At 38.7% G+C, this 27,903-nt stretch overlaps 1 protein-coding gene across 2 annotated transcripts in view; it reads left to right on the top strand.

The window, feature by feature from the left end:
* The window catches only part of Dab1 (DAB adaptor protein 1), a 392,203-nt gene that overhangs the window by 234,154 nt on the left and 130,146 nt on the right, over positions 1 to 27,903 (top strand). For both annotated transcript variants that reach the window (XM_048351414.1, XM_048351413.1), the window contains exons 3-4: positions 7,269 to 7,408; positions 12,159 to 12,257. In XM_048351414.1, coding sequence (XP_048207371.1) covers positions 7,269 to 7,408; positions 12,159 to 12,257 — 239 coding nt within the window. The remainder of the gene's footprint in view (positions 1 to 7,268; positions 7,409 to 12,158; positions 12,258 to 27,903) is intronic.

The raw sequence follows: 27,903 nt of genomic DNA, 5'->3' as shown, positions 1-27,903 counted from the left end.
CTGCCTGTCATCCACATGTGTTCCACACAAGCCAGCCAGCCACACATGCCAAATCCTACTCTCCAATTAAGACAATCCTCTTTAAAAGAATATAAAAAAGGATCCGATTTTTTACAAAGAAAAGAGTCAAAAACCTATTAAAATAATCTTTAAGCCACCTTATTACTGTTATACCATTTTTCCTTCTCAACTGATGAAGCGGTTAAAATGCTACCATCATTCTGATAACTCCTACCCAAAGTCTAAAAATTGTCATTCTGTAGATTCTACGCAGTTTTAGGGCTGCACTTTTCAAGATAAAAGTTGCTACTGGTCCCCCTTCCTGATGTTTTCCAGTGATCTTTGAGGGATATTTATGTCTACTTCAACTCAATCTGCAGGGTCTTTCCCTCTAGTGCAGAATCTCAATGGGTTGGATTTGCTACTGAAGGTGTTCCTGCAAGTGATTATTAGAAAATAAGTAGAAAACTACACAGAATCCATTTGCTGAACACTAGAATGCAAACTCCATGAATACAGGGGTATTTACATGGTTGGGTCACTGCTAAGTGTATTGTGGGACATACAGTAGATAAATATTAAGTAGACAACTGAATGTATGACTCAGTTACTGAAAGCCATATCCTCCCTCTTACCTGTTATGTTGGTAAAATAGGTTTTTATGTTTGTTTGTGTTCTTTTGTTTTGTTTTTGCTGGACTTAGGGATTGAACTGAGAGCCTAGGCTCTGTCCTTAAGCTTCATTTTGCTCAAGTCTAGCACTCTACCACTTAAGCCACAGTGCCACTTCTGGTTTTTTTGTTGTTTTTTTTTCCAAATTTTTATTATCAAACTGATGTACAGAGAGGTTACAGTTTCATACATTAACCACTTCTGTTTTTTACTGAGTAGTTTATTGGAGATGAGAGTCTCTCATGCTTCCTTGTTTGACCTGGTTTTGAACTGTGATCCTCAGATCTCAACCTCCTGAGTAGCTAGGATTATAGGTGTCAGCCACCAGTGCCCAAATCTTAATATGTTTTTAATCTAATCCTCATAACAAATCTGGGTCATTTGTAGCTCCCATGTTTGAAAGAAATTATTATAATGGCTTTCAAGGTTCTTTGTGACTATGCCTCTCCTGACTCTAATAGCATCATTCTAGCCATATGTTTTAGTGTCTGGCTTTCTAAGCCTCAGCTGGCTCTGATTCACCTCTAGAATGGTGTTTAAGCCACGTCTGTGGGGTAATTTTAATTTTGCTTGTGTGGTTGGTTGGTTTATTTTGGTTTTAGGGCTTTCTTTCTTTTTTTTTTTTTTTTTTTTTTAACTCAGGACCTCACACCTGCTAAGCAGATGCTATGGCATTTGATCCAAGCCCCCAGCTCTGCAGAGTGATATGTTTAAAAGCTACCCAGGTAATTGTAAAATACAGACAGAGCTTTGATAGACAAGCCTGACACAAATATTAGTGTTCTCCAAGCTTCACATTAGTTTTCCTTCCTCTGGGCTTTCTTCTTTCCTTTTCCTGGCTTCCTTACCTGGAAGATCCTTGATTTTACAGTTTTACCTGTCTACTTAGTTTAGCATTTTCTAGTTTCTCCCTACCAAAGAAAAATACTATTCTTCCCCATTACACTGTAAGATAGTCACAGCTCTAGTCATATCCTGTTACATTGTGTATTTACCTATGTCTCTGCTTCTGAAATATGGCATCTTCCAGGCAGGAGATGAAGCTTTCCACTTATTCGGGTTCTACCAAAATCTGCATAGTGCCTGGGCAAAGAACCCTGATGAGGCCGACTAGTATGCAAATGATCATATAAATAGGGTCATCATTCATTTTATTATCCAGAATGGGTTCTTTCAAGAATTATGAGTGACGTGGTTAATATCTATGCCAAGACAATGGTGTAAACAAGGGGCCATCCCAGACAGACTAGATGTCCTAGTTCAGTGCTGAGTAAGTTTCCTCTAGTTTATCACTATCCTAGGTGCTCTCCATATTTCGTTCCTTCAACTTCCTATCTGGGAGCAACTGTCATTTATACTTCGTTATGTCTACCAGTACTCCTCATCTATTCAATGACTTACCCACAGTAACAAAACTAAGGGAGTGGCTGGAAGAACTAGACTTCTCATCCCAGAGCCCTGTTTTAGATCCTTCAGCTCTATCAGCTCCCAATGCAAAAGCTCAGAACTTAGAGCAGAACAGGAGGAGATTATTTTTCTAGCTGTTCTTGAGATAACTTCAGTCACCTTTCTGACTTTACTTTTCTTAGGTGTCAAACTACCTAAGTACAATGGTAAAAATAAAAATAATGGCAGTGGGAAACCAGTGGCTCATGCCAATCATCCTAGCTACTCAAGTGTCTGAGATCTGAGGATCACAATTCAAAGCTAGCCTGGGCAGGAAAGTCAATGAGGCTTTTATCTCCAATAAACTACTCAGAAAAAGCCAGAAGTGACACTATGGCTCAAGTGATAGAGTACTAACCTTGAGCAAAAAGAAAGTTCAGCAACAAAGTGCAGGCCCAGAGTTCAAGCCCCAGAACCATAAAAAAGTTAATAATAATAATAATAATAATAATAATAATAATAATAACACCTAGTTTCAGGATCCTGATGAACAATGTGGTAGACTATGAAGACTGTGCTTGTGAGCTTAAATGCTAATTCTCAAAAAAGATCCAGGCTCAAACAACCACAACATGATGTAAAAACGAAATGTAAGTTCTTGGTTCAAGGAAACTCCATAGATTAATGCTTTTCATGTGTATAAAATTTTGTAAAAGACCTGAGTTCAAATGGAAGCTCTAGGATTTAATATACATTTTTCCAAAGGAGATAAGCAAATTGATAACCAACAGATAAAATAATGTGCTGCAGCATTGAGCTTGGGGAAATGCAAATCAAAACTGTACTGAGATACTACTTAACACCCACTAGAATAGGTAAGTAAAAAGGGCAGACAGACAATAGAAAATGCTGGTAAGAATATCTGACAGAGAAACTAGAATTTCCTTAGACTTTGCTGGTGAGATGGTGTAACAGTACATTTTGGGAAAAAATGGTTTGACAGTTTCTCAAAAAGTTTGAACATTTCATAGTAGAGTTACCCTATGACCTAGCAATTCCTCCTCTAGATATTTGATCCTAAGAGATCTAAAAATATATTTCTACCCCAAACCTTGTGCACAAAAAATGTTTATTGTAGCATTATCCATGGTAGCAAATAAATAGAAACACATGAAATACTCATCAACTTCTGTGCTATAAGCACATAGTGGGATAATAATAAAGAGAGAAAGAGAGGAGAAGTGGAAGAGAAACAGGAAATACCAAAGGGAGAGAGGCATATATCGATGCATGCTAAACTTGAAAAGAAGCTGCTAAGTAAAAGAAATTGGATGCACAAGATCATACATTATATGATCTCATCCATATCAAATACCTAGAATAGGGATAGAGACTGAAAGAGATCTATGGCTGCTTAGCACTGTAGGTAATGAGACCTGGGGCATAACAGGTACAGACATGTTTCAGAATAATGATAATATTCCAAAGTCAGATAGCAGTAATAGCTGTACAGTTCTGAAAATATACTAACACCACATACTTGTACACTTTAAAAGGACAAATGTATGGAACATGATTCTATCTCAGTAAAGATGTCTTAAAAATTTCAGGCTTGCTGGGCACCAGTGGTTTATGCCTGTAAATCCTAGCTACTCAGGAGACTGAGATCTGAGGATCACAGTTCAAAACCAGCCTGGGCAGGAAAATCCATGGCTCATATCTCCAGTAAACTACTCAGAAACAACCACAGTGGTTCTGTGGCTCAAGTGGTAGAGTGCTAGCCTTGAGTACAAAGAAGCTCAAGGACATTGTCCAGACCCAGAGTTCAAACACAAGGACTGGCAAAAAATAAAAATAATAAAATAAAATAAAATCAGGCTCTAACGTTGACTTTGGGCATTGGCATTATTTTCCACAAAATAGTGTTCATTAAAGAGCCTAACTCACAGAACAAGTGGAAGATTAGAGATTGCCTGATGTGCTACTCTTGGTATAGTACCTAATACAAAAAGTACTCGACGGTAGAGAGTGATTGTGATGATAATTTTTCTTAAACACATAGTTTTTTCTAATCTGGCTTGAAGCACAAGGTCAGGGTTTGCTTATAAGCAAAATAAGTTGGAAATATCATGATAAGTTAGGATGCATGAAGTCTGATCTGATCTCCTTAATACTTTCAAATTTGTATGTGTCTCTGGTGGAATTACAGACTTATTCTATCTGTTATTTATTTCTTAACTAATATAACTGAGACCTTGCTCAGGATGTGCTCATGAAAAATTATACTGTTAATGGTGGAACATTTAATGAGAAACTGGATTATATACTGCATAAGTGCCCTTCATACAAATGAGCGTGGCCCTAGGTCTTAATCTAAATTGGGCTTCTACTTTCCTCTAAATGGCCTAATATTTTCTTATTAATCTTTGCCCTTGTTCACCTGCTCTGGTTCAGCTTTTTCTTATGAATCTCTCTCCTCAGCACAGTTCTATGCCCTGACATGTTTCTTTAGGTCCTCTCCATATCTGATTCCGGGAGAGTTTTTAAATATAACTGTTTACTGGAAGCTGTATATTCCATTTCAAACAATCTGTCCATCTACCACTTCATGAAGTTTGGAAGATACCAATATGACCAGATTGAGACAGATGAGTTTTGATACAAAGCTTCATATGGAAGTTGGATACACATGAGAAGCAATACATCATGGTATTGAAAAGAAAAGTTTTGAAGCATGAAACCCAAGCAAATCCTAAGTAAGGGTTTGGAATTGGATAAAACTGGGTCAGGTCCTATTAAGTGAGTTTTGACAAGTTGCATGGCCTCTCTTTGATTTCAAATCTTTGATTTCAAACCTGAATTACAATAGTTATCTCTGGGATTTTTTTCAGGGCCAGATATGTTTGTTTGTGCCTCGGATCTGCTTTGTGAAAAATGCTGCCTGGTATTGCTATGACTGTTCTGAGTTTGGGAAACTCCTAATGTTGAAAGGAGTGTTAGTAGTGACTGAAATAATGTCAAGTGTTGACGAAGTACAGATGAGAGTTGAGATAGATCACCTTCCTAAGAAGTCTTAGACTAATCTGTAGGGTGACCCTTACCAAACTTTGTATACTAAGGTAAGAAGAGAAGTTCATAGTACTATAAGCCTTGATCCTTAGGTAGATGACCATAAAAACTGTATTATGGCACATATTCTCATCTCTAATCTCTGATATCTGCTACCACAGACTCTGATGTTTAATTTTTACACTCACAAATGTCTCTGATCAACATTCATGCATTCTGTTTTCTTTGTGTAATATTAGTCAAAGATGTTGACACACTAGAAATTATAGTATGTAGTGCATAAGCTGTCCTCTGGAATTTGTGGACCCCAGATCCAGTTGTCTGCCTGGTCCTGCAGACAATTTTCCTCTGTGCCTCCTGCCTCCCCAGCATGCTGTCTTCTATATGCTTCGTTTACTGGAATGCTTATAATGACTATGCTTACTCTTTACAGAAATTTACACTGAGAATGAATGTGGGCTTTACATACACTACCTCTTTGGAGAGACTTTGTATATACTCTGTGAAGTTTTAGTTCATTTGTAATGAACTAAAGTCTGGGGTTTATAAAGTATTCTTATATACCTAGTTTTATGTGTAGTGTATGTGTTTATTTGAAATTACAAAAACGTGAGTTTCTGGGGGCACAGATTTCTGTCTTCCTCTCCTATTGTCAGGGAGTACTAATAGCATTTGGCACAGAGGAAACAGTAAGAGAAGAGTGAGTGAATAAATGAATAAATGAAGGAATGAATGAAAACCATTTCATCAATAGATAAAGCACTATACCATGGACAGCTATTGATGTTATTTAATCTATTTAAAGCAGGTCCTCAGGTAATTGTCAAACCTACATTACAGAAAGACATGAGTTTACACATTATATAAATGGGGGAAATGGGCTACATCATTCTTAACGTCCTTAGTCTAAGATTATGTCTACAGAACAATAAAGGTACAATAAAGGAGTGAGATTCAGTGGTACTCTGGGAAATGAGCAGCAAAGGACTGGGGTGTTCTAGGCTTTAGGAAGCTTTCATGTAATTCTCAGATCCTTGACTTAGCAAGGTATGATGAGGTTACATAAGCTTGAATTCCTATGCATTCCTGTTATTTATGACTCTGTGAACTTGAACACGCTATCTGAATCATGTGACTATATCTGGATGGAAATGGCTTGGTTGTTTTGAAGAGTAGATGTAAAATTTACAAAACATCATTTTATGAAGTATTTGCTCACTGTAACTTTACAGTCTTTACATTACAAGGTCATGTTTGATCTCTGGTTGACTTAGCATAATATTATGTTAATAATCATCAACAGAGCTGGTTGCAAGGTATGGACACTCAGTACCAAGTAGCATGGGACCTATTTTCCTACACACATGAGTAAGCAAAAGAGATGTCATAAAATCATGTTTTTACTAATTGTCTTGGGTTATTACTTGATACAAAGCAATTACTATGGAGTTTCACTATAAAAAAGCCCATGGAATTGGATGTAAGGAGGGTCTTGGACTTTGGCTAAAACATTATTAGGAGTTGTAAATACAAGAGAATTGGTGCAGATTCTCACAAGACTCTTGGACATGGACTCTTAGTAGGTGATTATCATTGAAAACTGTGCATCAAATGCCAAATTTGATGATCAACATATATTATCTGATATAGTACTTTTATATTCTCAACCTCAAAAACTTGTACAAAATTTAACATTCCCATCTAAATGTACAGTATTTCTTGATCAGAGTCACCCCTTCTATCATTCTCCCCTACTGCATCTGTTTCCTCTCCTCAGACCCAATTCCTATCTCCCACCTCCTTTATCACATATTTACATTGAGTATCCTGGTTATATTTGGCCTCTGTTGCCCTTTTCAGTCATTTAACCTGGTCCTAATATTCCTATTTTATTTTCTTACACTATTTTTTAAAGATTTTTCTGTTAACTGAAGCTCAAGCAAGAGAAGTAATTTTCATCAGGATTTAAATGGTTGGAACAAGACTGTGCATATAGGGATTTTTTTTTTTTCCTCTTGGGACCAGTGATTTGACTTTCCTAAAGTGTAATAACACCAGAGTGAGAATTTTGGAATGATGGATATCTGAAGCCAATAAGGCTTCCACAACTTTGTACCTGAATCTACTTTTCACTGTTACCAGGTCAGGATCGCAGTGAAGCCACTTTGATCAAGAGATTTAAAGGTGAAGGGGTCCGGTACAAAGCCAAACTGATTGGGATTGATGAAGTTTCCGCAGCTCGGGGAGACAAGTTATGTCAAGATTCTATGATGAAACTCAAGGTACTGTGCAAACATTTCATTACAAGTAGCTCAGGCTTCATACACATGAGGGAGACATGATTGCAAGCATTACTGCAGATTACTTGATAACTCTGTTGATTAATTGCTTGGCTCATTGGTGAAACACTGTATTTATTTTGGGGAATAGGATGACTTAGCTGGCCAGGGTTTGTTGAACTCCTAACTCTGCCGTGGGCCATGTTTATATTGTATTGGGCCATGTATATATTGTATTAAATTTTATTTTCATTGTAAAATACTTAGAAAAGTGAAAGTACAAAGCTACCAATTTTTGTGTGAATTTTAGATATTTTTTCATGCAATAAATGCTAAGATGAAAGCTGATTTTTTTCTTATAATTCCTATTATTTGACTTCATAATGTAAGAAAAATTATATCTTTAATGTAATAAGAACTAAATATTTGGATTAGAAGGCATCAGAAAGAGATTCCTGATTTCAAATGCAGTAAAAGAGAAAGTGGAGGATGAAGCTTAAAATTGGAATTAAAAAAAAGATATGAAAACAAGTAAATTGTTTTATTAAATACATGCTAAGAATTTGGTATGCATATGATATATATTCTGCTGATATTTTACATTTTCTGCATTTAAAACATATAATTTATTTTGAGTATTATAAAGTTCATATATGTTAATTATAAAATATTTTGGAGATATACAAAACTGTAAGGAAGAAAATAGAACTGATCCAAAATCTCATAAGTAAATATGAACATTTTGTGTATAATTTATACTCTTAGTGATATATATATATATGTGTGTTTATCTTTTTCTTCTCCTAATAATTTTTATGAGCATTCTTACATATCTTGTCCATTCTTACATATCTAGTCCATTAGGATATATTTTTAAGAATAAGAACAAAGGAAGTGGCTTACACTATAATTCTACTTACTCGGGAGGATGAGATCTGAAGATCAAACCTCAAGGCCAGAAGTCTAAGACATATTTTTATCTTCAAGTAACTACACAAAAGTGAGAAGTGGAAATTTCACTCAAATGCTAGACTTGAGGGGAAAAAAAAACAACTAAGGGATACCATCAAGGTCCTGAGTTCAAGCCCCAGTAGTGGGTTGGGGGAGGAAGAAAAATAATGTAATATAATATAATAAATGCCTAAAAATACTAAATGAAATAAAATTTTCAAACAGCCTCTACATCACCTTTTCTTTCTTAGACATTGGTGATTGATTGGTTGATTGATTGGCTGGGTTACTGGGGAATGAATTCAGAACATTGAGATTACTAGGAAGAATTCTCCCATTTTAGCCATACCCTCTAGCACCATGTATTTTGTCTTGGATAAAGGATCTTCTCTACTTTTTCCTAGATTAGCCACACACTCACTCTTGATTCTCTGCTTCTGCCTCCCATATAGCTGAGACTATAGGCATGTGCCACCAGTCTAGGACTGCTTCTCTTTTCTTAAGATATTATGTAGAAAAGTTTAGTAGTTTAATTTCTAATATAAGATATACTAAAGGTATCAAGGAATTGATTTCACAGATTTTCACTTCAGAAGTTAATGTGTGGGGTTTTTTTTATAAGTAAGAGAGAACAATAATGAATCTCCCTCCCTTTTTTTTTTTTCCAAACTGAAACATGAATAACAGGTAGGATAAACTATTGGACAGGAAAAAATAAGTTCTACCTGTGGAACTGGCATATGCTAACTTGGAATAGGTGACTTGGATACAGTGGGGCCCCTTGAATAAGAAAGACTGTTGTGCTTGGCTAATCCTAGCCCCTGCCCAGCCTCAGAGGTGAACGTATACTTGTGCTGAAAATCAGAGATTAAAGCTCAAGCTTCATTATTCTCCAGACTTTTTGAGACTCCAAAGTCTAATGGAGCTTTCCTTCCATTCCAACAGGAGTATAATCATCATAAGGATAAAGTTCTGGGTCTTGATTCTTGATGAAGGCCCTCCTTACTGAATTCAAAGCCAAGCAAATACATGGATGTAAAGGATGGCATCAAAAAGATGCCATTAGTTAGCCCCTCCATGTACATTGACTTTATTCTCACCCAGAGCACCAGTCTGTTGAGGAGGAGAAAAGTCAAGTAGTCTTCTGTCCCCAGTATCCAAAAGACATCCTTTCACCAGAGACCTGTTGTAGAGTGATATTGGCCTAGTGGCTTCGTGGAAGTGTGAAGGGCTTAGTGGATATGAAACAGGAAATTGCTCTGCTTCAGAAAAGTTCTCCCTCAGGATTAACATTGGTCCACACTAGCTGGAAAAGGTTCAACAGTGACTGCCAACATTGTGTGTGTGTGTGTGTGTGTGTGTGTGTGTGTGTGTGTGTGTGTTGGCACACATACATGCATATGTGTGTGTATAGGTGTACCTATAGTGAAATGCTCCAGCTGTCACCCTCCATAAGCATGAGGTCCCCGAAGCCCCAAGAGTTTGTCCTGCCATAACAGTCCTGTCAGATACACTCAACTGGTGGAAGGGTTCCTGGTTCCCTGACAATTGTGTTTCATTATTTGCAAGATGTTGAGAAGAATGTTGACATTTTAGCTCCCAGTGGTTTTTCTTTAGGAAACAGAAACATAAATGATCGATTCTCCATTTGGCCACCTGCCCAGGCAAGTAAGAGACAAAGTACAAAATGCCTCTTAGTGTTGAGATAAGACCCACTTGCTCATCATAAGCCATATGAGAAATGAATTTTTTTTAAATCCCTTTCTCCTTTACTACACTTGCGGAAGCTGGTCCATTTTTCATTAGAGAATTTTCTCTGGGATTACAGAGGCCTTACAGGGGATTTGTTTAATGAATATGGAGTGGCCCCTGGCTTGTGTGCCAGCAAAAGTGTATTTAAATTTTAGCCAATATATTTTAATTTATAGCCAAAAACACTTTCACAGACACTATCTCCTTGAATCATATGAGGCAGATATTTATCTCCTGGTTAGCTAGCATAGAGAAGACACCCAAGAAAATGGCCGCTCTCCCCAATTTCCAGGTTTCTATCTGTGACTAATTCAGGTAGCTAAGTAGCTGCTTAGCTGGTACCAGCCCCAAGTAGCATCAGCAGGCAGATAATCAAATGGCCCAATCACAGTTGTTTTTGATGCCTTTTTCTGGCTCCTCAAGGTACAGTGAGTGACCCTGTGGGTAAAAGAGACCCAGAGGCATGTCACAGTGACCAGCTTGTCTGAACATAGTGTAATTTTTAGAGTTTGACGCACAATCCCATCTCATAAGAGAAAGATAGTTTAATAAAATTGGATTTTTTTAAAAATTAGGATTGAGGTTAATTTTCTTTTTTAATTTTTTTTTCTTATTATTGTTTGTTGTCATTATAAAGATGATATACAGAGTGGACTTTTTATTTTCTCAAATGTAGCATCATATGCACAGTCCTTGTCTCCTTCATTTATCATGGGAAGCCAACACCAGCATTCTCAAGTGCCAATAATCTAGGAACACACTTGCTGACTCTTCCCTTACATAAGTGTGTGTTTGTATGTAAGCATGTATATACGTATGTTTATATGTACACATATATATGTATGTGTGTATGCATGAATATGCATATACATATGAAAAACTATATTCCACCATGGGAACATATATATGTCCACCATAGGATTTTTCGAGAGTTCCTTGGAACTGAAAAGCAGAAAAAGACTTAGAATTAGCACTTCTATGTCCCAAGGGGTGTTGCTATTCCAGATTGTTTCTGAGCCAGGTACTGGGAGGACTTTTTCACATTGGAGAAATTAAAGCTACTTTTCCTTCTGTTCTGACAGCAGCTAATCTCCTATTGCCTTCTAGAAATCTAATGCTAATATTATCTTAGAATTTTCTTCTCCTAAAATCCCATCATAACTGGTGAGTCTGGCTTACCTTTGCATATGTTGAGATGAACAGCAGTGAGTGGCTACGAGACTCAACATGTCTAATGCATGAGCCAGGCCCTTGGGTAGAGATCCTTTACTTGCTGAGCAGAAAGACCATGCTTTGTGACCACTGCCACAGAGGCTAATTTAGATATATGTCACTACTCTTAACTTCTATCAGCTTTGGGACTGAGGCCTCTGGATAATATATACTCACTTAATTATTTGCTTTACTGATACTATCTTAAATAACAGAAATAGAACAATAAGCCATCTACATCTATGTTTTTTGTGAAGCCTAAGTTTTCATTGGCTTACCTGTATACCTTCAGTTTTTTGAGAAGGTAGGGAAATTGATGTTTTAATAAATGGAATGAGTTTGCTTAGTACTTTCCTTGAAAGTGCAGGGAACATTAGGAAGAGGTAGGAGAAAAAGCAAACTGTCTTTGGATAAAAATTACCAGTGATAGGCACAAAACTCTGATAACCAGGCAAAATGGAAGCATGCAATTTAGTACCAATTCTTCTCTCTTTTATATCTATATCTAACACAAAACCTAACAAAGATATTAATATGAAGTCCATATTTTGTATCATCAGATCCCTACCTCTTAGCCAAAATTTTAGGCATCCCATAAATATTCCTTAGTCATATGAGTGAATATTTGAATATGTACTTATACAACTTTGAACAAGCTAAGACAATGATCATCCTAAAACATCAGGCAGATAGGGGTATATGGTATGGAGACATGTAGATGGCCAAGCAGAAAAGGCTGTGTGATTGGTAGCCCTGGTAACCTGATGTGTCTTTGGGGACCAGAGGGAGTTTTCAAATAAAAACACCAAAATACAAACCATGTCTTTCCTTTTAACAGGGTGTTGTTGCTGGCGCTCGTTCCAAAGGAGAACACAAACAGAAAATCTTTTTAACCATCTCCTTTGGAGGAATCAAAATCTTTGATGAGAAGACAGGGGTAAGTGAAAGAATCACATGTCCATGTGAAATTGAATCCACTGATAGATGTGCTCTTAAAATGCTCTCCTCTCTGGGCAGGAATATCAAGCAAGCATAAAAACACATAAAGCAAACTGACAAACTTGATCAACTGTGATCATTCATCAAAGCCTGTCCCTCCCCTTACTGAGTTGACCACAGTGTGACTAGACTGTATTGCTTGCAGTGTAATTGTGATGAAAGTGTCACACTATCCCAGTAACATAATAAGAGATTGATGAGCTTTGATGAGTAGTAGTAATACGGCAGTTTAGGTTAAATTTCTTTGTGTGTTGGCAACTTTAATGACATACGCCCTACAGGGAGACACGCATAGGTCTGTACACTTGGTCAAAGTATCCTGACTCTCTTGAGGTTAACCTATACACCTTGCAGTTGCTACAATAAAAAAGAATAAATAGAGTTCTCAATTTTACAAAAAAAAGTATATTACAGCACAAGTAGGAAATGTAAGGGCTGGTATATTGGTTAAACTCACCAATGAAATGAATTGTGATTTTATCAACCTTACAGCTACAATAAACTCCTCAAGCTTGCCTAACACTGTTGGTCTTATTCATTGGTGGTTATGAGAGAGAGAGAAAGAGAGAGAGAGAGAGAGAGAGAGAGAGAGAGAGAATAAGATCCATGGAAGTGAGACAGTAAGACCACAATAAATGTGGTTTCCTTTTATTCATTCAGTGTTTTACAGCTGACACTACATCTCTACTTACATCATTTCCTTTGGATTTTCCAAACATAATTTATTAAACACTTTAATAAACACCTTTAGCCAGCCAAGTCATCTGATCTCGACAATTTTGCATTATTTTCTTACCCTTGTTCTGACCAGAAACATGAGGGTGATAACATGATAATTTAAATGTACAAATGTAGTTTTTGAAGAAGAAAAAAGTGTGGGAGAATTACTTCTTAATGAACAAGTCATGGAACCTGTGTTGGCCGTAGCAACATTATTCACAATAGCCAGAATGTAAAAACAGCCCAGTGTCCAGTGATGTCTATATAACAGAACAGAATGTCATGGAGCAAGGAAATGTTAACAAGTGCTTCCACCTGGATAAACCTTGAAGACATTATGCTGAGTCAAATAACTCAGGGACAGAAAGATAAATGCTTATAATTCATGTAAATGCCATACCCACAGTATTCAGAATCAGACTTTGTAGTCCAGTGAAAACTGCAGGAATCAAGGAAATTGGATACTATTTTTAACAAACATAGCATTATCATTGGGAAAGTGAAAGTGTTCTGGAGAAGGCTGGTAGGCATGGTTACAAAAATAATGTAGTTTATACAATCACCTATATTCCAAGTTCATCGGTGTTTCCTACTTTCATTCTGAGAATATCCCATGAGATGAGAAACAAGGAAGTCTCAGAAAACTATTCATTACATTAACAAGTCCTAGAAACAGGAAGCACAGAGTTATCACATTGGCCCACAGGGGAAAACATTGTAATAGTCAAACTCAGAAGACAGGAGTGGAAGGAGTTCTTAGGCCATTGCTTTATTGGAGTTTTCTACAGGAAACTCAAAACTAGACATGGAGCCAATTTAGGATTGGCTAGTTTGCATAATTTCTTTATGCTCTAACATACAGGGGTGGTCCCAAGTTGCCTGACTACTGTCTCTGCAAGTAATAAAGCAGAGTGAGGAATACTATTTCTTGTGGGTTATAGACCACAGAGAAATCTGGCCCTGAATTGTTATGTCTAAGAATTAGTTAGCTCTGATGTGAACAGTGTCTTCCTATAGAGAAAGGATTTTTTTTAAGATGTCAAAACATCATAATATACAGAATTAAAAAAAAAACATTTATAGTAAATCTCTGTATTGGGGAAGAAGCCAAGATTTAACCTTACATTGGTCTGAATAGAAAAATCAATACAATTTACCTTTAATGTGGAATTATCTGAGCCTACTTTGGTAGAAGGGAATTTAGAATGATGGTTCTGGCATTGGGAAGGAATGGACCAGATTTCAGCAGGATCAAGCCATTCTTGTCTTCATGATTTCAAAGTATGATTTCCTAAATTGGAAGATATTCTGTTTCCTAGAGAGATTGTGGTTGGGAGTCTTGTGATCAGCTTTGAACCCCAGCTTTCATTTTGAAAATTTGAAGTATATATACCCTAATAAGGAGGACCTTAATAGGTGGGGAACTAGAAGCAATGCTGGGCCAGCTTTCCGACACAAATGGGGCCTCCAGGATTTTGGCCACACAGAAGGAGGAGAATTCAGGTGTGTAAAAACACATAGACCCCTGATAGGCCTTCACCATCCTTTATGGGGTCCATGTAATGTGGCCAGGCCTCATGGAAAGGTACTTTTGTAAGAATTGATCTGACCAAATATTATGTTGTCATCTATACCTTACCTCCTAATCCCAGGCATCTTTGTTACCCTGGCAACCCATATAGCCACAGATACAGAGCAGAAGCAGGGGTACAGAGTAATGGGTATTTTATCTTTATTAAGATCCACGTATCAAGCCTTGTTATTATGTCATGTCCTGTCTTTGCACCTTCCCACCAACAAATAAACCATATCCAGCAAATTAAAGTCCTAATCTCCTAGATTTTAACTAATGGGGGAGGTACCTGACATTCTTTACATTCATCTTCTTTCTTTTTCAACGATGGCTAAACTAACTCCATGAAAAAGACTACCAAACTTTGAAACAGAATTTCTGATTTTTTCTTGTTTTAAGCTACACACACACACACACACACACACACACACACACACACACACACACACACACACCCCTCTACACATACTCATACCACTGCCACCACCACTACCAATCACAATAACAAGAGTAAAGTCCTTATTTCAGCTCAAATTCACTTGGTTTGGTGGCGAGATATCTCTAGTGAAGAACTGGGAATGAAACAGACTTAAATGTTTTCTGTCTAGCTTAGCCTACTCCAGTTCTGGGTGAATAACATCAGCCCACTGTAGTGTGGAGCTGCTGTATATGTTTCTCATGAACATATTTCACCATAAGTACTAAAAAGCTAGTGAGAAGGATTAGGTTTTCTTAAAATCTGAAGTAGAGAAAATGAAAGCCCCAAAAGTTAACTAGTAATCCTCTTTGATCTGTGTAATTCCAAGAAATGGAACCACAACTTAGTTTCTAGTTGGCATTCTCAATTTTTTCAGCAAGAAGCCTTTCTGTCAGACAGAACTGACTAATGAGAATGTGTAGAGGGGCAGCATCTGTGGGAATGAACTCACCATGGCTGGGGAGCAATCAGGCCAGAGCCTTATGCTGAAGAACACAGGTAGGAAGGAGGTGTTAGGCAAAGTCAAGCAGATTTCCCTTCCTTCCTTCCTTCCTTCCTTCCTTCCTTCCTTCCTTCCTTCCTTCCTTCCTTCCTTCCTTCCTTCCTTCCTTCCTTTCTTCTTCTCTTACTTCCTTCCATATATTTTCATACCAAAACTAAGACTTGAATGCAAGATGTAGGCAATATCTTTTAGCTTTTTCTTCTCAAGACTGGCCTCTACCACTTAGCCCACATCTCCACTTGTGATTTTTTGTGATTAGTTGGTGAGAAAAGTATATCACAGACTTTTTTACCCATGCTGACTTCGAACTAGGTTCTAATTAGATTCCTCCCTCCTGAGTAGCTAGGATTCTAAGCATGAGCCACTGGCACTGAGCCCAATTCAAAGATTGTGTTTTTCCTTTAAAGCAGTGCCTATTGATGTTCTTTGTTTGAAAAACCTCCTTGGGAGATTAAGGGCAGAAACAGTTCCTTAACCTTTGTCCTTTGCCCAGCAGGGGACAGAAGGTATCTTGCAAAGTAGGAATCTATGTGGAAGTGTTTTGTTCTCCATGTCAAAAGAAATTGAAACCAGGTCTTTGTTATGTGGAATGACAAATCTTAGTTATTTGTCTTGTCTAAGGTATTTTTTGCTCAAGCTTGACTGCACTCCCCCCACCCAAAAAAAAAAAAATCTAAGAAAGGAAACATTTGCAGAACATGACAATAACTAGAGTTTGAAAATCCAAAACCTGTCAAAAATGTTTTGATCCCAATTAAAGAGACCCTTTGTAGCAATTTACACCCTGTCTTGAATTTCAAAGAACTCCTGATTTAGATCCTTATATCAGTAAATTTTTCTTTTATTATTAGCATGTTGCAGGGCATAAATCAACATGGCAAGCTGTTCTTATATTCAGATACCTAAAACTTGCTTATCTATCAAAGGGATCAGAAGATGTCACACATCACATACCAGATATTTGTTATAGTGGGATTAAATCTGAAGTAGAAAAGGTTTTCACTTTAATGTGTTCTTAGGTCTTCAGACTTAAGATACAGTGGATACTTTCAGGGGAAGAGGGAGGTTATTTCCTAGATGAGGAAACTGAGGTTCTAGGAATGTACCTGACCAGTGTTTAATCTCAGAAGAGGTATTTCAAACAATAACCTGTAACTTTGAAGTGAGCATTATTGACTTGCACCTCCCTCAAGTCAAATTTTAATCCATAGGATCATCGCAGGTTTATAAGACACAAAAATAATTTTAAATGACTTAGAACAGTGATCTACATAACATTTCAAGGTGTTGGGATATTCTTATCAGGTTAACATGTGAATCTGACTTGGCCATTTGAAGGAGCCAGTATTGACTTAGCTCTTCTATGTACACTATTCTAAATACAATTCTGTAAAATAGATGGGATCATCATTGTACAGGTGAGAAAAAGAGACACTGATAACTTAACATACACAGTGGACCAGGGTTCAATTCCAGGTAACCTAATCCAGAAGACTTGACCCTAGAAGGAAGTCATTAATACTAACATACCATTTTATCAATGTCTGAGAGCCAACTCACCATTATTTCTCTCAGATTGTCAGTTATTCCCTTTTATTTATTTCCCTTTCATTCTTATGAGCTATATCCTGTGCAGCTTGTCCTATGTTGAAGAAAGAAAGCTGACAATTCAACTTACAAATGATTAGTTGATGACACATTGGAAGTTCGATGGTGTTGGTACTGGGGATATAAAGGTGAATAAAACATGGTCTTCGGTGGTGAGGCATTCATAGTCTGCTTGTTATGCCCATGTCACGAGGAGACCACCAAGAAGACCACCAAGAGCCAGACATCCCAAAATGCAAAAGCAAGGCTTTATTCAGGCGAGCTGCAACTCGGACCTCGTCCTATACTACAATGCAGCAGAGGTTAGGAGGAAGGCCGTGAGCAGAGTTTCACATGGGTATTTAGAGGGAAAAAATCACAAAGTTACATAAACCAGGTGCAAGCAGAGTTGGGGTGTGAGGACAAATCTGATTAGCATGAACCAGGTGCAAGCAGGTTTGGGATGCGAGGACAAATCTGATTGGCTCGGGGCTAGGGGTTCTCTAAAATTGATCTGACGACATTGCAGGGTGGTCAGCGTATCTGGAACGTTCCTGAACTGGTTGGGCCATCTGGGAAATGGGTTTTTATGGCCAGTTGGTTTCTGCACAAACAACTTTGTTCCTGGAATCTGTATAATGTCTAGTTAGTTTCACCATAAACAAGCCATTTTCTGGGTTTTATGTACGTGTTGGGTTATTCTTAGCTTAACACAAACAACAAGGTGGTTACAGCTTCAAGATGGAGTCGTCCTAGTCTTTCATTCCCCCCTGGACTTAAGGACATGAAGCACAATCCTGTATTTCAGGCTGTAAACTAAATTCCAATAGCTCTCTATCTGGAAGAGGTATATACCTGCTTTGCTGTCCCAATAAAGTAGATATTAAGGTAGTAGGCCATGGGGAGTAGTTTCCTCTTCCTTTTTTACAGTGGGGCCATGACCTCATGACTCTAGTAAGAGCAATAATAGTGGCCAGGGGAGTTACAGTAGCTTGGGCTGGAGGCCGGGGAAGATATATAAATTCTTGTGCCCACTCTTCTATCATCCCCAAGCTACCTACCAGACCCACCAAACCAGGTAGGGTTTATGGGTGTCTAGGCTCTCTCCCTAGCTACCTAAGCACCAACCATACATAGCAGGCCTAGCAAGGTAAAGTTGGCCAAGTCCATCTTTTGGTACACGGCCTCTGTTGTGGCTAATCCGCCACCGGGGTAGAATGTCCTCTCTCACTGCGAATGAGTCCACTGGCTCCAGTCTCTTCGGGGGTGTGGGTGAAGAGAATCCAGGTCGCAGTTCTGTCCACCCTGAGTGCAGTGGGAGTTGTCAGCAGCAGGATGTAGGGTCCCTTCCAACGTGGTTCTCTTGGTGGACCTGCTATAGGGCTCTGAGGGGAGATAAAAGCTCATAACAAATGCGATTGCAAGTTAGGAATTATGGGAGGGGATCCCAAATCTGATCCTAAGACTACACATGAGCAAATCTAGGCTTTCCCTACAACACCATCTCAGCGAGGGAATCAAGCAGTTAAAGATATATGAGATCTTTCTGGTTAACATTTAGATGACATCACACAAGTCCCTTAGCCCTGCAGATGCAGGTACAGATAGTTTCACACCAATGCCCCAATTCTGACCCTACTTACCTATTTATATTATAGCCAATTTGATTACATACCAACTTTACTCATATGCTCTAATTTTAAGACATACTGATACCATTTGCTACATACTCAAACTTTGTAGGGATTGTCTTTCTTACTTTTAACATGCCAAAACCTTTTAATCTAAAGGAAACATTTTTGCTTCCCCAATTCTGTTTCTAAAGTCTTTCCTTATACAGTTCAACATATCCCCACTCACACCATCTTTTACTTCCTCACACCAGCAGCGACTTACTGGAATATTCTGTGACACTTGACTTTTTAAATCCCTTTCTTATTCTCCAAGGCTTACTATACTAACTTTCCTCTTTACAGTTTCTGGGGCTTCTTTGCTGCTAGAGTTTTAAACTGTCTACATTTTCTTTTCCTCTGGTTTGTAGAATCCGGTTTATCTCAACTACATAAAGGCAATTTACGGTGACTCTACCCACAGGCTGTTGGGGAGAACAAAGGTGGGGCAAGGGTCAGCCTGATGGGGACTGCTGCTCCTAAAAAGCCAGACCAGAGCCAACTATCATGAGTTACTATTTTAGAGTGGATTTCTCCAGTTTCCAGTGCCTCTAAGTGCCTAAGGTTGGCCAGTGACATCTGTAAAATCCACCCTCAGGAAGGCTCCATGAAGATGCCCCCAGTCTGTTTAAATCTCTGTCCAGAGATTTAATCTCTGTCCAGCCTGTTAAATCTCTGACCTTGGTACCTGGCACACCTGATGGCAGTTACCTCCCTTTCTTCTGAGGTCACACCCTAATCTATCTGGACACATTTTAATACTCTTGGACAGACCTCCCACCCCAGGCATTGCCTGTAAGTGACTCTCCAGCCTGTCATACATGCTTTGAATTTAGCAGCAGGCCAGTCTGCCTGAAAATTTCTTACAATATCCAATTTTCTTAATAGAGCTAGTTAACTCCAGTCAACTCAAGAATGTCCCCACAAAATTTTAGTTTCAGCAGATCCAAAGTACTTTCCAGCAGAAATCAGCTGCTTGTGATAAGAGTCCCATTTGTTTTTACTAAGATAGGGCTACCCAGGGTGAAGATGTAGATTCTTTTAGATGACTGTCAGACTGTCCTTGATAGCTTAACCTAAGTTAACCTAAGGCCTAACTTTAGTCCAATTTCCTTGTATTTTCCTGATTCCTTCTTAAGCATACTAGCTTTTGTAGGCTGGCACATCACTGAATGTCAAGACAGCTTTAGGCAATCAATGGCCCTTGGGTCATTTTGCCAGGGCAATAAGTTTAAATCAGATATTTCCAATAAGGCTAGGGTTTTTTGTTTTTGTTTTTGTTTTGGATTTTAAACCAACATAGAAGGTTTGGCCTGTAACCATTTCTCACAAGTGCAGTTTCTGTAAACTGTTACCTCTGTTTTCCATGCCCCTAGTTTATCCTGTCTCATCTTCCCAAAAACAACTCTGGTCCCTTGGTCCTAAAGAGGGGCTGATGGGCGAAGATCATCCATCTTCTGTAACTTCTTCAGGCTGACTCAGGGGCGTTGGCTTTACCTAGCCAGGAACCTATAACTTTAGTCTACTTTACCAAGGGGTTGCCAGGGTCAGATGTCCAGTGGGAGCTTTACTCCAAACTGAAAATTACATTCAACATTTAACTTAACTATACAGACTTTTTGGGCTACCGCAGTGTAGCCTTTTAATATTCTAGTTTGTAAGAGCTTTTTCCTGACTGGCTGGGGAACTGATCTCTGATGACCTAAAAAAAATGCCTACATTACCTTTGCAGGCCTTTAACAGATCTCAATAAGGACACAATCTCAGGTCTACAAGCTTTCTTTCCTGAAAAGATGTACCAGCTCAAAATTCACTGTTAGTTAGGGCTTTGAGCAGATGCAGGGGGTTGGGATTTTTAAACTATCCCCCATTTAACAAACTTAGCTTTACTACCCACTACCACAGATGACTGGCAAGTTCCTGTCCAGTTACAAAGTAGATAGACATGGGCAACAAAAGGCATGCTTACGAACTATTCTTCTAGGACCTCCCGGCTCTGATTAACTTTTGAAAGTTCAAATAGGAGTGACTCTAGGATCTGACACACTCTCTGTCATCCAAGCAGTGGCTTACTGCCTCTGGATGCGCAATCACTCTGTCCCAGGAGTTACATTTCCATGCTGGTATAAATGCACCTTTGGCATTTCTCTTGGTCCATCACTGGACTTGGACTCAGGGCCTGAGTGCTGTCCCTCAGCTCTCCAGCTCAAGACTAGCACCCTACCACTTTGAGCCTCAAAGCAACTCATGACTCTGTTCCCAGCACTTCTGCTAGCCAACTGGACACGAAGACTCTCACAGGGACCTTTCTCTGGCCGGGCTGGCTTCGAACCGCAGATTTCAGATCAATGAGTCTTATAAGAGTCCACTTTACTCCAATTAAAAGCAACAAGGTGGTCCACACAGAAATAGTTTTTAAGCATGCTCTTACCTGGAACTTATTAAGGGCCAATGTTACATCTTGACAAACTTGTAGGGGTCACCTGTCCTTCTCTGTGGGCCTGCTGGAAATTGTTACCAAAAACCTACAGAGAAACTGGAATGGCAATTAAACATTTTGGTAGCTATAATTCTCCTTTTGTTACTTTGCAATAATCATTTAGGACAATTTTACTTCCAGATTTCTTATCTAGAAATGCATTCTTGATTTGCAAGGCCTTTTACTAACCTCTGTTTAACACTAACACTTTAGCTCTTATCTGCATTGGTAAAACTCTGAAGCTTACAGGCACTCTGAAACCAGGTACTGCCCTTTGCCTTCAGGCTGCCTGTTTTAAAAGAGCCTTTTTTCTTTTTTTTTTCTTCAGTCCCAGTTACCACTTGGCATGAAGACCTTTGGACACAATTGACAATTTTTCCTTAATGCAAGAATTACAATTACAAAATTAGAAATACTTATCAATTCAGCTTTCCAATAAATTAGTGAGAAATGTTAGCCCATTTTGCCATTTCTTCCTACATACAGAGAGTTAATGAGAGTTTACATCTATCCCCATTAGTTTTATATATATATATATATTTTAAATACTTGCCTCATTATATGTAACTTAAGATAGTTACAAGTCTTACTATTACATCACATAAAATTCAGTACCTGAATTATTAAACTGATATCCAAAACAATTGTAACAAAAGTACTTTTAACAGTGTTCACCAGAATTACAAACACATGAAATCCAGTCTCAGCATTTTCAATACATACAAATTGCAAAAATATCACAGGAATCAAATCACATCAGATAAATAAACTTTTTAACCATTTAGAAAACTTTTCCAATTCTTAGTTTTTCAAGGGGCAGTTATAGAAATTCCAGCCAAATCATTCATTTTTACCACCAGGTTCCCAAACTTCACCTGAAAACAAAAGAGTCAAAAGAGAGGCCTCCATTGGCCTGTCCTATCGAACAGCCTATCTCCATCCTACTCCTCAGAGCTTGATGAACTGTCTTGGTGCTGGCTTGTCCTCTTCCACCATGAATGGACACCCCATTATGGCTGTTCCACCATGTGGATTCCCTCCAGGGCCTGTGCCACCACGTGGGCTGGATAAGCTGCACCATTGCCAGATCACCCCTCACTCCTGAGGATAGGCACACAGGCCCATCCTAGGTTGTTGTTGTTTTTTTTCCTTTCCTATTTGTCTCTGACTGAGAAACCCAAGCAATTTTTTTTCTTTTTTTAACAGTGATAAACCTTTACATCAGAATTTTTGACACTTAACCCTGATTTTTTAATTAAAGAAACAATTTTTAACTCTAGTTCCTTTCTAAAACAATGCAATAATCCTTTAAAGCATTTGAAAACGCCCGAACTTGATAACCATTTGGATTTTAAACTTAAACTCACTCAATTTTACATCATGCTAACAGTCTTGAACATGTTCACACTCACACATGCACACACACACACACATATTCAAAAGATCTTAAAGTGTGCAAAATAAACATCGGCAGTACATTTTTTTTTTTTTTGCCAGTCCTGGGCCTTGGACTCAGGGCCTGAGCACTGTCCCTGGCTTCTTTTTGCTCAAGGCTAGCACTCTGCCACTTGAGCCGCAGTGCCACTTCTGGCCATTTTCTGTATGTGTGGTGCTGGGGAATCGAACCGAGGGTTTCATGTATACGAGGCAAGTGCTCTTGCCATTAGGCCATATCCCCAGACCTTGGCTGTACATTTTCCAGTGGCAGGAGGTATTTTTGCCAATCTTACTCCTGCAACATCCAAATTTTAAGACAAAACTTTTAACAAATGATTTTTAGCATTCTCCAGCCTCATTTTCCAGGGCTTGATAGTTTAACAAAACATTTTAGCACACCAAATAATTTTCTGCTGAAGAAGGCTGGGTGGGGGTCCCTCAGAGTTCGTTTTGCAGACACTCACACTCTGATTGTGAGCTGTCGCCTGTACATCGTTCCAATGAGCTAAACATAAATCCAAGGGGGTAGAGGGAGTCTGTCCCATTTCATCTGTCACAGTCAGGAGATACACAAAACAAAGAAGAACAGTCCAGACCAGCCCTATAATAATACAAGCAATTTGTTTTTCCTTTTTCTGCAACACAATCTTTTCTAGTATCTGATTGGATTTACTATTACTTTCTTTCCTAATTCACCACCAGACCTAGTCTCCTCAGTACTCAATCTCATCCTAGGCCCTTCTGTTTTCAATTTCACTTTGTCTTTTTCATCAAAGTCCAATTAACCACATCAATCAGACTAGTCCATAAAATAACAAGAGGTAAAACAATTCCAGTAAAACAGAAAAGACAATACATACAGGAACTAAATATGCCATAAACAATCTACTAATTATAAACTGACGGCGCGAACAAACACAGGATGAGGTAACAAAACAGGCTATGCAGGTTTGACACAAAAGAGACTGTCAGACTCACAAATAACACAGACAGCGCTGCACTGTGGGGTCACTCCCCACCACCTGCGGGTGGCTTGGGCTGACGGTTTAGGACTCGGGGTGTCCTTCCAGTGGGCTAGGGTCATGTCTAGGGGGCTAGGTGGTACATTACCCATGGCTCTGGTCAGGTGTTCAATCCAGACAGCTACAAAAAACACAACAATTACAACAACAGAAAAGGTACCAAACACACAGGCCTGAGGGGGGAAAAAAAAGACAAGTTACAAGTTACTAGTACTAGTTGGAGATCTCCCAAGTCAGTCCCCAACCTCCTGCGAGGGTGCAGAAGGAGTGGACCCAAGTTCAAGTCGGCCCCCAACCTCCTGCGAGGGTGCAGAAGGAGTGGACCCAAGTTCAAGGTTGGCCGGTTGAGCCTCGGTGAGGAGACCCTCCCGGTCGGTGCCGGCTAGAAACTGGACTGATTTGCACCCTACAAGTATCAAGGCGGGGTTCTGGGGGTTCCCCTTCAAGGGTGGAGGGTCTGGGATGTCTCCATTTCCTCCAGGGTTGTCTTATGAGCGCGTCTGCTCCAACAATCCCTAAAAAAAAAATAGAACAAGCTAGAATGGCCGTCTTCAAGAGAAAATGAAAGTAAAAAACACACACATAGACAAAGGACAGGACAAGAAAAATTAACAGCGCTGTTTCTCACCTTCGGGGTCTGGGGTCTTGGGGGTCTCTGGGGCTATCCCGGACAAAACCCCAAATGTTATGCCCAAGTCGCGAAGAGACCACCAAGAAGACCACCAAGAGCCAGACATTCCGAAATGCAAAAGCAAGGTTTTATTCAGGCGAGCTGCAACTCGGACCTTGTCCTACACTACAACGCAGCGGAGGTTAGGAGGAAGGCCATGAGCAGAGTTTCACATGGGTATTTAGAGGAAAAAAATCACAAAGTTACATAAACCAGGTGCAAGCAGAGTTGGGGTGTGAGGACAAATCTGATTAGCATGAACCAGGTGCAAGCAGGTTTGGAATGCGAGGACAAATCTGATTGGCTCGGGGCTAGGGGTTCTCTAAAATTGGTCTAACAACATTCCAGGGTGGTCAACATATCTGGAACATTCCCGAACCGGTTGGGCCATCCGGGAAATGGGTTTTTATGGCCAGTTGGTTTCTGCACAAACAACTTTGTTCCTGGAATCTGTATAATGTCTAGTTAGTTTCACCATGAACAAGCCATTTTCCGGGTTTTATGTATGTGTTGGGTTATTCTTAGCTTAGCACAAACAACAAGATGGTTGCAGTTTCAAGATGGAGTTGTCCTAGTCTTTCATGCTGGTGAAACCACACTCCCGAAGAGAACTGACGGCTGCTAGAGCTCAAATTTGATCAAAGTTTCCAGTGCTTAGAGATTGAGGCCTAGTTTGCCTAGAATATTTCTGCCAATCTCCACAGAAAAGGCCCCCTTTCTTAATAGTGATGGACCAGATTGGAAAAGATCAGGTAAATAAATTAAGGTAGGGAAAACAATATTTCTAAATGCACAGATGTCTAAAGGAGAAAGGTGTTTGCTCATTCCTGCTTCCTCCAGGATATATTTATTGAGTGCCTCTGTAAACACTCAGATAAATAAGGCTGTATCTTTCTGTTCATCACAGCTGTCTATCTAGTTAGCACAATGACTCACAAATAGCAGGTTCCCAAGAATATTTATTGCCTCAGAGACAAATGAATTAGTGATTAAGAACCAACATCTGTACAAAGAGATGCAAGAGCATACAGGCGACAAGTGGAAAATGGCCAAGGATTAAGTACAGTGGGCGGCCGCATTTAAATTTCAAGGCAGCCTTAATAATTTGTTCCTCACTGAAAATCAGGTATTGCATTATTTGTGTCTGTTCTTCCTTGGTATAAACACCCATCATGTTTTGAGTATGCTTAGGGACAGTAGCTGAGGTCAAAGAGGGAGACTGGTTTAAGGGAGGTAAGAAAGAGTAAAAGAGGGCTATGGAGCCGGACACAAAATCTTTGTATCCTTTGAGACATTTACATTTATTAGCCAAGAAGATCCTCCTAAGAATGGCATTAATGACTAACCTGTAGGCATAATTATGTGGTTATGGCCAGTGGCTTCGGTAGGTCACGTCTCATTTGGTAAGTAATAATTCTTGGAGGTTTCCATTATCCTCCTCTTACTGTTGAGTCACCTAGAACAGATAGGTTAAATCTTTGGCCTAAGGTTACTATTTGTGGCAGAAATGAAATTCAAATTCAATAATACCTGGAGCTCATTTTCTTTCTTATACTCCAGAAAGTTTTTTCTACTTGACTCATTCTACTTTCATGACTGTTGTTTAAGGAAGTTATCTAGGCATTTTTGGTGATCACAAGTTTTAGAAGAAGAGATCATAATGCAGTAATTTAATTAAAGACCAAGGTTGTTTAAACATTTTACAAAGCTCAGACAGACAGACATAACAGACAGTATTTTCCCATAAATTAGGAGTTGCAAATGTCATGCCCCACTTTCATGTGAACTAAAAACCTGCTTATAAGTACTAGATTTTTAAACCTCATTCTACTTTACATACAGACTAAGTATTTCTACATCATATTATAATACTGAATTTTAATGCAACTAAATGAAGATGTACTTTGTTTTATTGCACGGAATTTCATCAAGACAGTTCATCATTTTGAAAAACTACAGCATTGTGATACTCAGCATGACTGAATTACCAACTCTCTCCTTTATTAATGTCATGCATAGCTGTTGTTTTCACTGTGATTTTATTTGGTCCTTTAATAATGGGAAATATAAATAAATGAGTTTCAACTATATTGAGTTTAGGTCTAGGTTTATTTAGTAGAAGAAAGTATAAAAATATAACAATACCATTATATTCTTCTACTACAATTGTAACTAAACATATGATTTTAATATCAGAAACCATCTTTTCTTTTTCCTTTAGGATAAAATTAGGATAATTTGGTTTGTATGTAAGTAGATTAAACTGTATGTGTGTGTGTGGATTATATTATTTCTAGACAATGAATGAAGCATTAAGAAATATTTGCTATAAAAAGGGACTGGGAGGTCAGGTAAGGATGGCTAAAATCCATCAAGACCATTTTAATTGGCTTGTTCATTTGTCCCTTCATTCCACAAGTGCTCATTAAACCAAGACATTGGCTTATACATCCTCAAAAATCCACCAAGAGATATCCAGGGACAAACAACCAGCAGACTTCCCTTCAATAAATATATAATCTAGGCAATCATACATCTTAGTACAGAAAAACTTACAGAATCATGAATATGCTAAGATAAAGATACAAAGTTAACAGAGTTCAGAGAAAGAAATGATTTTGCTTCCATCTTGAAAAATATAGATTAAACTGGGGAAGACTAGGCTGAACCTAGAATACACAGAGTCTGGAGTTAAAGAAATGAGATGAACATCAAGCCAAAGGCCTTATAAGAGCCTTCACCAGGTAGGAGGAAAAAGACAGGGTAAAATCCTGGAAGAGCAAGATGTCTGGTGGTTCTGGATGGGAGAACGCAGGATTGCTATCAGTGAGGATTGAACCTGAGAATGAAGGCAGGGGCCAATGGAATGTTGTGTCCTTTTCAACCTCCATTTTTATTCAGTCTAATCTTCCTTGGTCAATGAAGAAACAAGAAGGAAATAGAAGGCAAGTGTGGTTCCCTTTGGGAGGATTCAGTCTGAGAGCAGAGGAACTTCAGAGAAAAGTCTCTCCACGACCTTCCTCAGACTCCTTCACCACAGTTGCAATGCTCTTTGGCTTTTCTCTAAAATAGCTCCTATTTACCTGGTAATTTGTAGCCTTGGTTGAACATCTCTCCAGTTTCTCTTAGCACCTTGGTAACCACCATTCTGTTCTCTGCATCTATGAACTTAATGTTTTTAGCGAGAATCTGCCTATAATTTAGATCATGTGGTATTGTCTTTCTGTGCCTAGCTAATTTCACATGTCATTATGTCCCCCAGGTATGTCTTGATTGTTTCAAATGACAGGATTTCCTTTTTAAAGGCTGAATAGTTTACTACCTTTTCTTTCTCCATTCACCCATTAGTGGACATTGAATCCACATCTTAGTTACTGTGAATAGTGCTGTAGTGAACCTACAGTGCAGACATCTCATTCACATACTGATTTCATTTCCTTTGGATG

Source organism: Perognathus longimembris, chromosome 7 (genome assembly GCF_023159225.1).
Source record: "Perognathus longimembris pacificus isolate PPM17 chromosome 7, ASM2315922v1, whole genome shotgun sequence".
Taxonomy (NCBI): Eukaryota; Metazoa; Chordata; class Mammalia; order Rodentia; family Heteromyidae; genus Perognathus; species Perognathus longimembris.
This window is presented reverse-complemented; position numbering and strand designations above follow the sequence as displayed.